This window comes from Primulina huaijiensis, chromosome 13, assembly GCF_012295235.1.
Source record: "Primulina huaijiensis isolate GDHJ02 chromosome 13, ASM1229523v2, whole genome shotgun sequence".
In the NCBI taxonomy this organism is placed as follows: Eukaryota; Viridiplantae; Streptophyta; class Magnoliopsida; order Lamiales; family Gesneriaceae; genus Primulina; species Primulina huaijiensis.
In genome coordinates, this window is record NC_133318.1 from 466,763 (window position 1) to 481,402 (window position 14,640).

At 44.6% G+C, this 14,640-nt stretch overlaps 1 protein-coding gene across 1 annotated transcript; it reads left to right on the plus strand.

Annotated features, from left to right (window-relative positions):
- Positions 1 to 169: 169 nt before the first annotated feature.
- Positions 170 to 2,921, plus strand: LOC140991795 (uncharacterized). The gene is made up of 6 exons (XM_073461963.1): positions 170 to 731; positions 1,140 to 1,173; positions 1,677 to 1,730; positions 2,363 to 2,441; positions 2,525 to 2,652; positions 2,766 to 2,921. Exons 1-6 carry the CDS (start codon positions 271 to 273, stop codon positions 2,919 to 2,921), a joined length of 912 nt encoding a protein of 303 aa, XP_073318064.1. The 5' UTR covers positions 170 to 270.
- Positions 2,922 to 14,640: the final 11,719 nt, after the last annotated feature.

Here is a 14,640-nt window from a genome sequence, read left to right on the forward strand (position 1 = left end):
CTACAATAAAGATTTATAGTAGCTCTGTGGACGTAGCCTATGTTGGATGAGCCACATAAATTTTTGTGTTTTTGTTGATTATTTTATTTCATAATTTTTGATATTATATTATCATTATGATCGCCATCGTTTGGTGTAATTATCCAACAATTTTATGCTGATGGTTGAAGTAAAAGCTGACTTTTTTTTGTCTCATGTGAGTGCTATGTAGCTTCATTCACGGTTCGTAATAGTTAAGCATGTACCTAAACCTTGAATGGAACATCAAACATGTTCTTGAGAAGTACTCTCCCCTCCGCTCTCTACTCCCTTCCACCTAAGCCATACAGCCGCCGTATATCCACGTCCACCGCTTCTTTTATCCGGGTAATTGTATCTCTCACTGCTCAGAAATCTCCACCTCTCTACGCGACACTTAGGTCGTTCTCTTCTTTATCCTCCAGCTCAGAATCTTTGTCTTCATCACTAATTGCTCCCTGTGCCTGGAATCCTACGACGATTGTCCCTGGATACCTGTCGTGTTCCTTACCCGACAAGAAACCGCTCAATGTGGCCTTACTTCTCAGTGGGGGCGTCGACAGTAGCGTCGCCCTCCGCCTTCTCCACGCCGCCGTTCATTCCTACATGGCTTTCTATCTTAAAATTTGGTTCCAGGTGTTCTCCCTCTCTCTTTTTTATGCTTTATTTCAGGTGGTCTTTTGTCTTGGTGGGTCAGCTAGTTCATTATTGTGGTAATTGATATGGTGTGAGGCATCGTAACTATATTTGATAAGCTCATAATAGTTTGTATTTTTTTATTGTCATATCTCTCATTATTACAACTTCCAACGTGTTTAATTGACACATTTTTGTGTGATTTAATTGTAGGTGGAAGTTTTCTGCTCTTGCGATAAATCTGGGCTAAAAAAGGTGATTTTATTTCACAATTAAAGTTGTCGATATGATCTTAGTGGAGGACGTGGAGCAGAAAAATTCGAAAGATATTTTTGGATAAGACGTGATCACGCCTTATGACGATTCTTCAGTTGCCTAGTGAGAGTCGAAAAATTTTCATATCAAGGAAGAAATAAAAGATGGAGTTTTTGTGGAAAAAACTCTATATTGTTGGAGGATATTTCCTAATATCTTTTAGATTTTAGTTATTTAAAGTATGCAAAATCTGTTTGTCATCAGGTTATACCTTATCCATTTGTGAATTTGTGCATCTTCTGATATTTCCCAAGTTTCCAACGAAATGAAGTTGTCCTTCGCATGCTACTGGAAAATAAAGTTGTTCATCTTTGAATACTCTGCTTGTGGCTACAATTTATGAAATTTGACCATTCTTGAATAGTTCCTTGTTTGTAGTGGGATATATTATATCAACAACATGAACAATTCAATATGCTACTTGACCTAGAAAATGTGTAACTATATTAATAGGAAATGATGGAATAACTTTTCAATGGTTATCTAATAAGTTCATTATGCTAATTAATGTTAACCGTGGCGTTGAAATTGAAAGTATCCCATTGGGGCCCAAAAAGTCACATTTGGTCATCCTTTAGTCGATTATCAATCAATGTCAACAAATCCCATCAGTGTTTGTGCTACTATTGATATAGTTTGAGGTCGGTTGTTTCAACTCAGTTTTTAATTTAGAATGACATCAATTTTAATCATTTAGTTTATTGCAGGTTGATGTTCCTCTGGAAATTGTGCATTTAACAGATGAATACTGGAGTCATGTGGTAAATATTTGCTCGCTTTCACCAGTTCAACTGTTTGTCATGATAAAAATTTCTTGAGATTCTAAACACTTCAATCTTGATTTCGATTACATTTTTGGCCTTGCCATCCACTTTTAAAGTCTTTTTAACCATCGAACTGAGGCATACCCAAAACACAGCTGATCCTTTTGTTCAGCTTGGTACTGGTTGAAGGAAGCTGGAAGGGAAAAAATAAAATTAGAGAATCTGTTACAGAACAAATGTAATATTTTATGCTTTGCACTTCTCATTATTCTACATGCCGCTCATCAAATTGGTTTTCTTGTCTTCTCCTTTGACTGGTGAGATGTCTGACTTTACCAGGTTGTCCGGTACGTGTCCGTGTTTGAAACAACAGCCTCATAGGTTTGCGATTCAAAATTTTTATGCTTAGTTGTGCTTCTAAACTAGTTCTTGTGCCTGCCTTTATCTATGGATGTAATAAGACCTTAACTTGCAAACCATGTAAATGAAATATGTCATTTATCTAGTCATTTCTCTTCAAATGTTTCTATCTTCCAGACAACTAGAAAAATATAACATAAGATATAGATATCTAAGGCAAATTGATCTCCAGGCAAAAGAATTTTTTGATTTCTGGTTTGATGTTGTAGGTATCATATAGCATCGAGGAGTATCGACATGGTCGAACTCCAAACCCATATGTCCTTTGCAATACAAGAATCAAATTCGGTCAGTAATTTAAATCCTCAACATATATTCTCTTCGGCCGTATTGTGTAAGTCATATATATGCTGTCTGTTTTTTGGTGATAGGTGCATTTGTGGATGCCGTCGGTGGCAGGAAATTTGACTTTGTTGCCTCTGGACACTATGCAAAGGTTGTTCATCCAGATAGTTGTAGTAAAGATGAGCCTTCTACTTTGGAACTGTCAAAATATATGGTACATAAGTAGCATCATTTTTCCTTTCTTATGTTTATGACATTTTGAATGTTATTTACGTATTCTCATTGCTGTTTGAATGACCATGAAACCACCCAATTACGATGTTTCAGGTCAAGGATCAAACTTATTTTCTTTCTCACCTTTCTCAGTCCCAGCTTAAAGGACTCATTTTCCCTCTTGGGTGTATTTCAAAGGTCAGTGCCCGACGATTTCGGCTGGAAGTAAATCTAACAAGCGGGCTAGGTCAAATTATAGTAAATAGATGATGAGTCCAAGTATCGATCCCACAAAGACTAATATTTAATTACTAGAATTTTTATCGCTTAACTTAAGCTAGACAAAATAAATAAAAGGTGATATGTGAATGATTAATCTAAACTATTAAATAAAATAATTGTAACTAAAAACGACGAATTCAACGATCAAGGAGGGATTCAACTTCAAATAAATAACTAAGACACACAACGGTATCAAACTCTACTATGTTGACACGTGTTAAAATTCAATTAATTATTTAATTCTCTACAAGCACGGTGAAATCTCTAATTTTATTTATTAAACGATTTCTCGAGTTAATAAACCTATCTAAATCTAATGGTCCAATTATTTATAGTTGAATTTAATTAGATCTAAATGCATTAAATCTTTGTAGAATTTCAGTTTTAACCTAAAACCGCACACTGAAACCGAATACTATTTCTAATCAGTTTAACCATGTGTTGATGGCGTCTTTGTTGTTATATTTAACTAATCATCTTTTGATTCGTGATTAATCAACAAACATGTAAATAGTTGATCATGCTATTAACAAGAAATATTAAATCAACATCAATCAATAATTAAAATCAAGAAAAATAATATATTGAAAAAAAAACCAAATATCAAACAAAGTATTGTTTGACCCTATCGTGGTCTTAGCTTAAATAAAATTATTCCATGAATTCAAAACAAAAGTGAAAATTCAGATTTAGGGTTTAGGTTTTTAGGGTTTAGGGTTTTTTTGTTCTTTATTTATTTATTTATTTTATTAAAAAATAAAACCTAACAGAGGAGACTAGGCCAAGACCTCCGAAAAGGCTATACAAGCATAACATCAAAACATAAGTGAAGATATACTACAACAAAGCAACCCGAAATACAGTAAAACAAAAAGCCAACAAACCAAAGGGTGCCTCGGAATACATCAAACAAAATAAAACAAAAGGGTGGACAAGGAGAACCCTGCAGTGAACGCTCACCACCTAACGCCGAAAGAAGGCGGACAAACAAGATCAACCAGAGTAAGGAGGACGCCCGTATGGCAAACTCGACTGAAGCACCTTATTACGGTAATACCTTTTCTGCTGGGAGCTCGTACGTTCAAGAAGAGGTAAAGATAAACACTCCGTCATAGAAGAAGTCATCACAGCTGTCACACCACCAACACTAACTGAATCAAACGCCAATGAAGGCAATGGAGTAGAAATAGAGGTAACCACAGGCAATGTAATAGAAACAAGAAGATCAGCCACAGGATCCTGAACAACAGGAGCAAGCTCAACCACCAGAACCGGAACAACCACAGGTGCGGAAACATTTGTAAGAAAAGAAGTCACCACATCAACCATATTTGTGGTCTTAGACGAACGAGTCCGAGCCAAAGCTGGCTGAAACGGATAACCTGCCGCAACATTCCCCTCTACTACAAGCTTATTAAGAAGTGACTTGACCCTATGGAGACGGGGTTTCACAGTACCCGAAGTCTCGCCAGAACCTGAATCAGAAGGCAAATCCTGCAGTATCTCGTAATAATTCTTTGTCGAAATGGGGCGATACGGGTCTTTCTTCAAAACAGGTCGTCGCCGTGGACGCTTAGAAACATGCCCTGTAAAATAGTATCACTGGATAGTGGCTGATCAAAATTAACACCCTGAGGCTACTCGCAAGGATCCTGAAGTGGGGAATCAGAAACAACACTCTTACCATGAGGTCGGGTCCGGCGCGGCCGAGAAGACTTGCCATTACGAGAGAAAAATTCAAGTGAATGTCCCAATAACTGGCAATGAGAACAATAATGGGGAACTTGCTCATAATCCACCTCCACAACCTGAATATGATCACCCCAACCCACCCAGATACGTTCCGAAAGAGTCTGAAGAACATCAATCTCAACACAGACTCTAGCAAAAGATCCTCTAGTCCCATCGACGGTAATCTCATCAATCTTAACTGGATTACCTAAAATCTTAGCAATAGGAAACAAGCTTTGTTTAGCATAAAGATGCAAGGACAAATCAATAAACCTGACCCAAACAGGAGCAATAAGAGAATCCGTCTCAAACTTGAATTCGGGAGTCCATTTCGAAAAACGAATCACTATAGACCGAATCAAAACAAGAGGCTGAGTCCAAAACCTCAAATAATCCTCTTCACATGAAAGGGTGAGAACCATATACCCTCGAGGAAGAAAACGAACAATATGAGAACCCAACAAACCAATACAAGACAAAGCAGATAAAATATCAGAATTGGGAGTCAAACCCCGGTTCCCAGTGATGCGCCCTACCAAAGCAAACTTAAATGAAGCAGAGAGGGACAAAATAACCTGATCCGGAAACAAAATACCAGGAATCCCAACTCGAACAATCGGAGCTGACACTTATTCCATCGAGTCAACTATGTCTGCAAAACTTTGACTCGGCAAAACCGGAGACGTACGACTCAAAATATCCTTAAAAGAGACTGAAGGAGGATGAGAAACCTTCAAAGAACGATCAATAATAGCCAATGGAACAACCGAGGCAGCAATACGCAAAAGAACCTCTGGAAGCATCTTAGCTAATCTCATCAACCTTCACTAGGTTACCTAAAATCTTTGCGATTGGATACAAGCTTTTTTTATCATAAAGATGCAGAGGCAGATCAGGAAACCTTACCCAGACCAGGACAATGGAAGAATCCTCCTCATACTTAAACTCCGGGGTCCATTTAGAAAACCGTATTACCACAGGTCGAATTGAAATCTCAGGCCTGTCCCAAAATTTCAAATAATCCTCCTCGCAGGAATGATGGAAAACCATATATCCATGAGGAAGAAATCTAACAGTGTGGGAACCCAACAGACCAATGCAAGAAAGAGCAGATAAAATATCCTTATTCGGGGTCAAGCCACGGTTCCCATATATGCGTCCTATAAAAGCAAATTTAAAAGGAGCAGAGAGTGAGGAAATAACCTGGTCTGGAAATAATATACCGGGGATCCCATCACAAACAATCGGAGCGGGCACCTCGTCCATCGAATCAACAATATCAGCAAAACTCTGAGCCTGCGAAGGTGGAGAAGAACGACGCAAAATATCTCGAAATGAAACTATAGGAGGAACAGATCGCGTAGAACCAACAACCGGATCAACGGGAACAGTGGAAACCTTAGGAGGTACAGATCCCACAGATACACCTGCCGGAACAGCTGGAGCGACTTTAAACACAAAAGGTACTCCATAGTTGACTCGACCGAGTGGAGAATTTGACTCAACTGAGTCAACTCGGACCACCACCACCGGAGAACGACCGTCGGCTGGCGAAGAAGAGGAGACCCCAGAACCGGTCACAGAACACTTAAAATCGGATGAACTCAAGCCAAACGAAGACGAACTCGGTCCGCAACTCGGTTGATTTCATTGAAATTGGGCGTTTCCGATTGATCAAATTTTTTCTAAAATTGATGGAACCATTGGCTTACCCATAACCTCAAGAGTACTCTATACAACGGAATTGAAAATCGGAGATCTGACGGCGGCGGAATTTGATGAAGAATCCAACGCAACTCCCAATTTCGTAGATTCGAAATTCCCGCCGGCGTTGAACACCGATGGAGGCCGGACCTGAGGCATTGGAATCATCTCGGAAGGACGATTCAGGATCTGGTCCTCGATTGAACAAACGTGGCTGGAATCGGCCGGAATGGGAGAAAGACTGATCGGCGCACGTGAACAGTGTCGTCGGAATTTTGACCGAGCAATCGGGAGGGCAAATGTACTCCGATTGGGCTGAATTTTGGACAGTAGAATCGCCCTGGCAAGACGAATCCAAGGACTTTTTTGTCACTAACGGAGTTGAAATCGCCGGCGGCGTACTGTAGACCGGAAATTTCGGATTTTCAAGCATCGATTTGGACGAGCAAATCACCTCTGATGAGGCTGAAATTTGAGTATGTTGTTCACCTCGATGAGGCGCTTAAGTTTCACCGGAAAACCAGCCGGCCGTACTTGAGGTGATTTTAGGGGTGATTAGGGGTTTGGGGTTTCAGGGGTTTGGGTGTTTAGGGGTTTTGGGTTTGGGGTTTGGGGTTTGGGGTTTAGGGTTTAGGGTTTTTTTTTTAATAAAAATTTTATTTTTATACAACCAAAGAGCAGAGAGCAGTACAAATAACACTTAATGGGAGGGGGACTATACCAAGACCTCCGCAAAAGGCTATACAATCACAACATCAAAACATAAATAACTACATACTACAACAGGGCTACCCGAAATACAGCATAACAAATATCCAACTAACCAGCGGGTGCCCCGGAATACATCAAGCAAAATAAAACAAAAGAGTGGGCAAGGAGAAATCTGCAGTGAACGCCCACCACCTAATCACAACCAGCTGGGGAAGACAAAATGATCGCTGCAAGAGGAGCGTAGAAGCCATAGAGAAGCTCTTATCTCGTAACCAGCACTCTGGCGAAACCAATATGTCAAGACAAATCGAATCTGGTATCTGACTAGAGTGCCACATCGATGCCGAGGGCCGTCCAGATAGAACCACTGAAACCACCAATGCATCCAGCAAGCAAATATAATAACAGAAACGGCGAGCAAGGAGACCCTGCAGTAAACGCCCGCCAGGTGCCATAGATGGGCCAATGAGGAGCACCTACAGAGAAAGTGTTAAAGCCCACCTAGAACAAGAAGTCACAAAACACGCCAGGTGCAAGTGTTTGGGCCCACTTGCATAAAGTAAACGTGAGGGCAATGCAACCGTCAAGAACAAAATCCCTGACGAAGACGCCCTCCAGGAAATATGAGAGGACCAAAGAAAAACACCAATAGGGTCAGTGCAAGAGCCCACCCAAACCCGATGAGACCAAACATTTAGGGTGCGAGTGTCTGAGCCCACTCACACCAGACTGGCAAAACGGGGAAAAGAGAAACCCCTAAATAACAGTACCTGCAAAGAAAAAATATACATATACATATAGAAAGACAGAAGAAATGGATCCAAGGGAAGGGATGGGCTGCAAACAGCTAAGAACATCTATATCTCAGGTAGGGAAGCCCAGAAGTATCCGAGCGTGCAAGTATGGAAATGTGTCTAGGGAGGGAAGGACCTAACTCGAAGGTAAAGTGCCTAAGGGTACGGGCCCTCGCCGCCAACGCATCTGCCACCTAATTACCCTCCCGGAATATATGCGAAATATGAACAGACCGCCCCTCAAAAGGACAAGAATCCTGGATACAATGTGATCAAGACCCCAGCAACACCGACGGGAGGATTAAGGTTTAGGGTTTAGGGTTTTTTTTTTCAATAAAAATTTTATTTTTATACAACCAAAGAGCAGAGAGCAGTACACATAACACCTAATGGGAGGGAGACTATGCCAAGACCTCCGCAAAAGGCTATACAAGCACAACATCAAAACATAAAGAACTACATACTACAACAGAGCTACCCGAAATACAGCATAACAAATATCCAACTAACCAGCGGGTGCCCCGAAATACAACAAGCAAAATAAAACAAAAGAGTGGGCTAGGAGAACTCTGCAGTGAACGCCCACCACCTAATCAGAACCAGCTGAGGAGGACAAAATGATTGCTGCAAGATGAGCGTAGAAGCCATAGAGAAGCTCTCATCTCGTAACCAGCACACTGAAGAAACCAATATGTCAAGACAAATCTAATCTGGTATCTAACTAGAGTGCCACATCGATGCCGAGAGCCGTCCAGATAGAACCCCTGAAACCACCAATTCATCCAGCAAGCACAAATATAATAACAGAAACGGCGAGCAAGGAGACCCTACAGTAAACGCCCGCCAGGAACCATAGATGGGCCAATGAGGAGCACCAACAGAGAAAGTGCTAAAACCCACCTTGAACAATAAGTCACAAAACACGCCAGGTGCAAGTGTTTGGGCCCACTTGTATAGAGTAAAAGTGAGGGAAATACAACCGCCAAGAACAAATCCCTGACGAAGACGCCCTCCAAGGAATATGAGAGGACCAAAGAAAAACCCCAATAGGGTGAGTGCAAGAACCCACCCAATCCCGATGAGACCAAACATGTAGGGTGCGAGTGTCTGAGACCACTCACACCAGACTGGCAACACGGGGAAAAGAGAAACCCCAGCGTGCAAGTATGGAAATGTGTCTAGGGAGGGAAGGACCTAACTCGAAGGTAAAGTGCCTAAGGGTATGGGCCCTCGCCGCCAACGCATCCGTCACCGAATTACCCTCCCGGAATATATGCAAAATATGAACAGACCGCCCCCTCAAAAGGACCAGAATCCTGGATACAATGTGATTAAGACCCCAGCAACACCGACGAGAACGAATGAGCTGAATAGAAGTCAGAGAATCAAGCTCGATCCAAAGAGGGAAAAAAGAATGATCGGAACAAAGGAAAAGACCCCTCCAAACCACCCAAAGCTCAGCCCGGAGAGAAGACCCAGCTCCAATGAACTCGCTGAATGAGAGCACAACACTCCCGGAATCATCTTGAACAACGCCACCAGCAGCAGATTCCCCAGATATACCACGAGAGCTCCCATCCACATTAAGCTTGAAGCACCCGGACGGCGGTCGCAGCCAGCGAACAATCGCCGTCCTATGTAATCTGTGGAGAGCAACCGAAATACCCATCGATCTCACCACATGAAACACACCCAGCCAATGTCTGGGCTTGACAGTACGCGCAGAGTGGGCGAGACGCAGGTACGAAAAAATCTGGTATTTCACCGTCTCCCCAGAGACAGGGAGATGACGGTGCTTAGCATCATTCCGCGCAGTCCAGAGGAACCACAGAACGATGCAGGGGAGAAACTCCCGCACATGGCCCCCCTGGGACCAGACCAAGTCCCTCTTCCACGCACTGAAGAACAAACTGAAATCATCAGTGTCTGGGATACGGACCCGAAAAACGGTGCCAAAGAAACGCCATACAGACCGAGCTACCGGGCTGCGAAGGAATATGTGTGTGAATGTCTCGTACATATCACAACACTGACATCTCAAAGCTAACGCAAAACCCCGGCGCTGGAGCACCTCATCAACTGGGAGCCACTGATGCCAAAATCTCCAGAGGAAGAATGACATGGTAGGCATCAACCAGCTCCTTCAACACGGGCGGAAGATATCAGAAGACGGAGCACGCTGACGGATCAGCTCCCAAGCAGATCTCGCTGAAAAAGCACCATGAGAGCTATGGATCCAGGGTGCCAGATCAGGCTCTCCCAAAAGAACAGGAATCAAAACAATCTCCTCGGCAACCGAAGGAGCAACTACCGTACAAAGGCGATCAAAATCCCAGGAACCCTCAGACAAGAAATGAGATACCCGGACATCACGGCCCCCACAAACCACAAACCGGGAGGACAAAGGAACGTCCCCGAACCAAGTGTCATCCCAAAAGGATACATCTCCAAGACCAACGCGCCAGCGAATGCCAGGCTCCGCACGAGGGCGGATCCTAAGGAGACGTCGCCAAATGGGGGATATAGAACCACGGGCGGGGACACAGGCAGGAGCATCCAGCCGGCAATACTTCCGAAAAAGGAATTTCGCCCATAGAGAGGAGCCTTGCCGAAATCTGAACCATAATTTTATAGAAAAACATTCCACGAGATCTTTCAATATGTGGAATCCAAGCCCCCCCTCAAGCACGAGGAGGCAAGCCATGGACCACCGGGCCCAATGCCACTTCCTTTCCAAGGGTCTCGACCCCCAGAGGAAGGCATTGAAGGCCAGCTCAAGCTTCTCCATGACAGCCAGAGGTGGCTGAACCACCTGAAACAGATAAATCGGCATGGAGAGGAGCACGCTACGTATCAGGGTCATGCTGCTACCCGGGGAAAGGGTCCGAATCTCCCAACCCTCTAACTTCCTACGAAGAGACTGTAGGAGGGGCTCAAAAAGGGAGCATGTATGATTACCCCGATAAATGAGAACTCCGAGGTACTTGAGGGGAAGATGACCCTCGGCGAACCCGGTGATGCTCAAAAGCCGGGAGCGGAGGCGCCCAGAGCACCTCGGAGGCAAAATCAAAGAACTCTTGGCAACATTCACACGCTGCCCCGAACAGTTCTCGTAGTGATGCAGAAAATCGACAAGGCGCTGCATATCACGAGACCCACCACTGGCAAAAATAATGACATCATCAGCGTAAGCCAGATGGGAAATCAAAATATCACAATCAGAAAGGTACCTAAGCGCAGGATGCTGCAGATAGAGACGGTCAATGCCACGAGAAAGATACTCCGCCCCCAATATGAAGAGAAGGGGAGACAATGGATCGCCCTGCCGGAGGCCTCTGGTGGAACCAAAAAACCCCGATAGAGAACCATTGATGTTCATGGAGAAATGACAATGAGAAATACAGGCCGAGACCAAAGCCACAACACGCTCTGAAATACCAAATTGTCTCAAAACGTCAAATAGAAAATGTCACTGGACCCTATCATAGGCCTTGGCCATATCCAACTTCAAGATGATTTTACCACCACGAGTGGGGAGAGTAATGCTGTGAGTGAGCTCCTGGGCAAGGAGAATATTATCAGAGATCATCCGGCCCGGAACGAAGCCACTCTGGTTCGGAGAAACAAGTCTCTCCACCACACCCCTCAGCCGAGAGTACAACAGCTTCGAGATGATCTTGTTCGTGACATTGCACAGACTGATCGGACGGAAGTCCAACCAAACACGTGCACCCTCGACTTTGGGAATCAGAGTGATCGTGGTGGCGGTAAAACCCTGAGGCATAGGAGAACCCTTGAAAAAATCAAGGCTCCCGACTGCTGAATCAAATCCTGAGACGTCAGGCAGACCCCATTCTCCCAAATGCGGAAAATCTTATTCGTCACGTGCTTTTTCCTCACCATATTATGGAAGAGTCCGGTGTTCCGCTCACCATCCTCAAGCCAATGGCAAGCCGCTTTTTGTTTCCAAAAATCCGCCTCCATGGCGGTGATACGGGCGAGATCCGCATTACGATCAGACAAGGAAGTCCAATTAGGCTTTAGGGTTTAGGGTTTGTTTTGTTTTTTTTTTTTCCAAACTTTTATTTTTATACAACAAAAGTGCGGTACAAAGAAAGCCTTATGAGAGGGGGACTGGGCCAAGACCTCCACAAGAAGGCTATACAATCACAACATAAAACATAAATAGCAGCATACTACAACAGGGCAACCAGAATGTGCCCCAGAATACATCAAGCAAAATAAAACAAATGGATGGGCAAGGAGAATCCTGCAGTAAGCGCCCATCAGCTACAACCAGAATCAGGTGGTCGCCCATAAGGTAAACCCGCCTGACTCTTCTGAGTCCTGTAAAACCTGCGCTTCTGAGAGCGCGTACGACCTGGTAGTGGCAAAGACTGACAGGCAGTAGTAGGGGGAAGAGCCAACTCAGCCACACTAGGACCACTCCCAAGGTCGATCTGTAAAGGAGTAACTGAAACAGAAGCTGGAGGATCAACCAGCTGCATCGGAACTGAGGAAACAATCACCGGATCAGGAACAACTGGGATCACATCTACCGGATGAGAACTCACCTCAGCACGAGCACCCTGAATATCATCAGAAAGAACAGAAGAAACCACTACAGAAATGGCCGGAGGAGAAAGCACCGAAGCAACCACAACCTCAGGCGCAAAAGTAACATCCTCAACTATATCCTCAAAATCAGGAGAAGAAGACGAAGGGCGAGATGAGGGACAGCCACCGGAAGGTCCACCCAGAAAGGAATCTCCTGGAATACCATGTAAAACCTCAAAAGGGTTACTCAAAGGAGGAGCCTGGGGAGTAACCTGAGTAGAAGCTTGGCGACGCCGATGTCGCTGCTGAATCCATCCTGGCTCAGCACTCCCAGAACCAAGACCACTGGGAGAAACCGAGCCATGCGGAACACCCTGAGGCTGATCCAAAGACCCAGGATCAGTAGCCGAAGAAGGCTGATGCCGCTTCCCCTGAGCCGTGGAACGACCACCAGCAGATCTATAACCCGAACGAGAACAGCGCTGCACAGAATGACCTAACACCTTACACTCCGTGCAAAAGTAGGGGACATTTTCATAAACTACGCCTAAAATCTGTCGGTGACTACCCCACCCCACCCATATCTGAGCCGGACGAGGTTGCAAAACATCAATCTCAACGCAAATGCGGGCAAAAGAACCACGAGAACCATCCGCTGTAATCTCATCCACCATAACAGGATTCCCTAAAAGTTTACCAATCTGAAAAAGACACTGCTTGTCATATAAATGCAGTGGTAAATCAGGAATCCGAACCCAAACCGGAGTAATCGAAGACTCGGCCTCAAACTTAAACTCTGGTGTCCATTTGAAAAAACGAATCGAAACTTTCCCAATAGAAACCAACTTCTGAGACCATAATTTCAGATAATCTCCCTCAACAGAAAAAATAATAACCAAAAAGCCTCGAGGAAGAAATTTCACATTAAATGAGCCCATAAAACCATGATGGGAAAAGGCAGCCAGGATAGCACTATTGGGTGTAACACCCCGATTTCCTGTAACACGGCCAATTAAGGCAAATTTAAAAGGCACGGACAGGGAAGAAATAACCTGATCCGGGAAAAGAATACCCGGAATGCCATCAACAAGAGTCGGCTCAGCAGGCCCACCCAACAGGTCACCAAATTCTGCAAAGCTCTGTTTGACTGGAGTAGGGGCAATAATCTCGCTAAAAGTAGCCAAGGGAGGGACTGGGGAGGCCGAAACAGTGGCAATAACAGCAGGGGTAGGAAAACCCGAAGGGATGACCTCCGATTGACCACCACCGGACAAAGATGTCGAGATGATAACCGGAACACCACTACCAACCGGCGACGACGATGTGAGCACAGGACCAGTGACCAAAGGGGAAGAATCGGATGGTAACAGAGGTAACCGATGTTCCTTAACAAATCCAAAAGGTATTTCGACCCCATTATGCATGAAAGTACCTAACTGTTCTGCATGAGCTGGCAGTTTCATCTGAGAAGATGAACGAACTGTGGAACGCACAGGTACAACCGCAGCAGCATTACACAAAGGGCTTACTGCCGAGTCAACACGGCTGAGTTGACTCGGTGAGTCGACCGCGTTTACCGGTGAGTTACCAACCGGAGCAGAGCCGAAGGCCGGTGACAAAGCGGAGGGGCAGGAACCGGACACGAAACCACCTGAAACGGCCGAAACAGTGCTGAACCGGACTGAACTCGGTGACGAAATCGCTTGTAACTCATGAATTTGGGCGTTTTTTATCCTCGAAGCCTTTCCCGAAATTGAAGACATGGATCGATTACCCATGCTTTGAGGAGTAATCTGACAAAAGGAATTTGAATTTGGCCCGGCGACGGCGCCGGAATTGAAGCAAATGTCCGACGCAGGCGAGTGAATAGGGATTTGATTCGTAGATCTGAAATTACCGTTCACCGGAGACGTTTCAGACGATGATACTGGTACCAAAGGTTGCGTCTTGGAATGGGCATTACAGATCGGGACCCCGATCGAACAAAGACCATCGGAGTCGGCCGGAATCGAAAAAATTGTAGGGGACGACGCGGTGAACAGTGGAGTCGCGACTTTGCCGGCCGATTTGGGGTAGCAAACGGACTCCGATTCACTTGATTTTTGGACACAAGATGCGACTGGAGAAGACGATTCCATTGGTACAGAAATTGTAGCCGGACGATGGACGGTGGCCGGAGCGATCGCCTTCGCCGGAATTGGCGGAGAAAT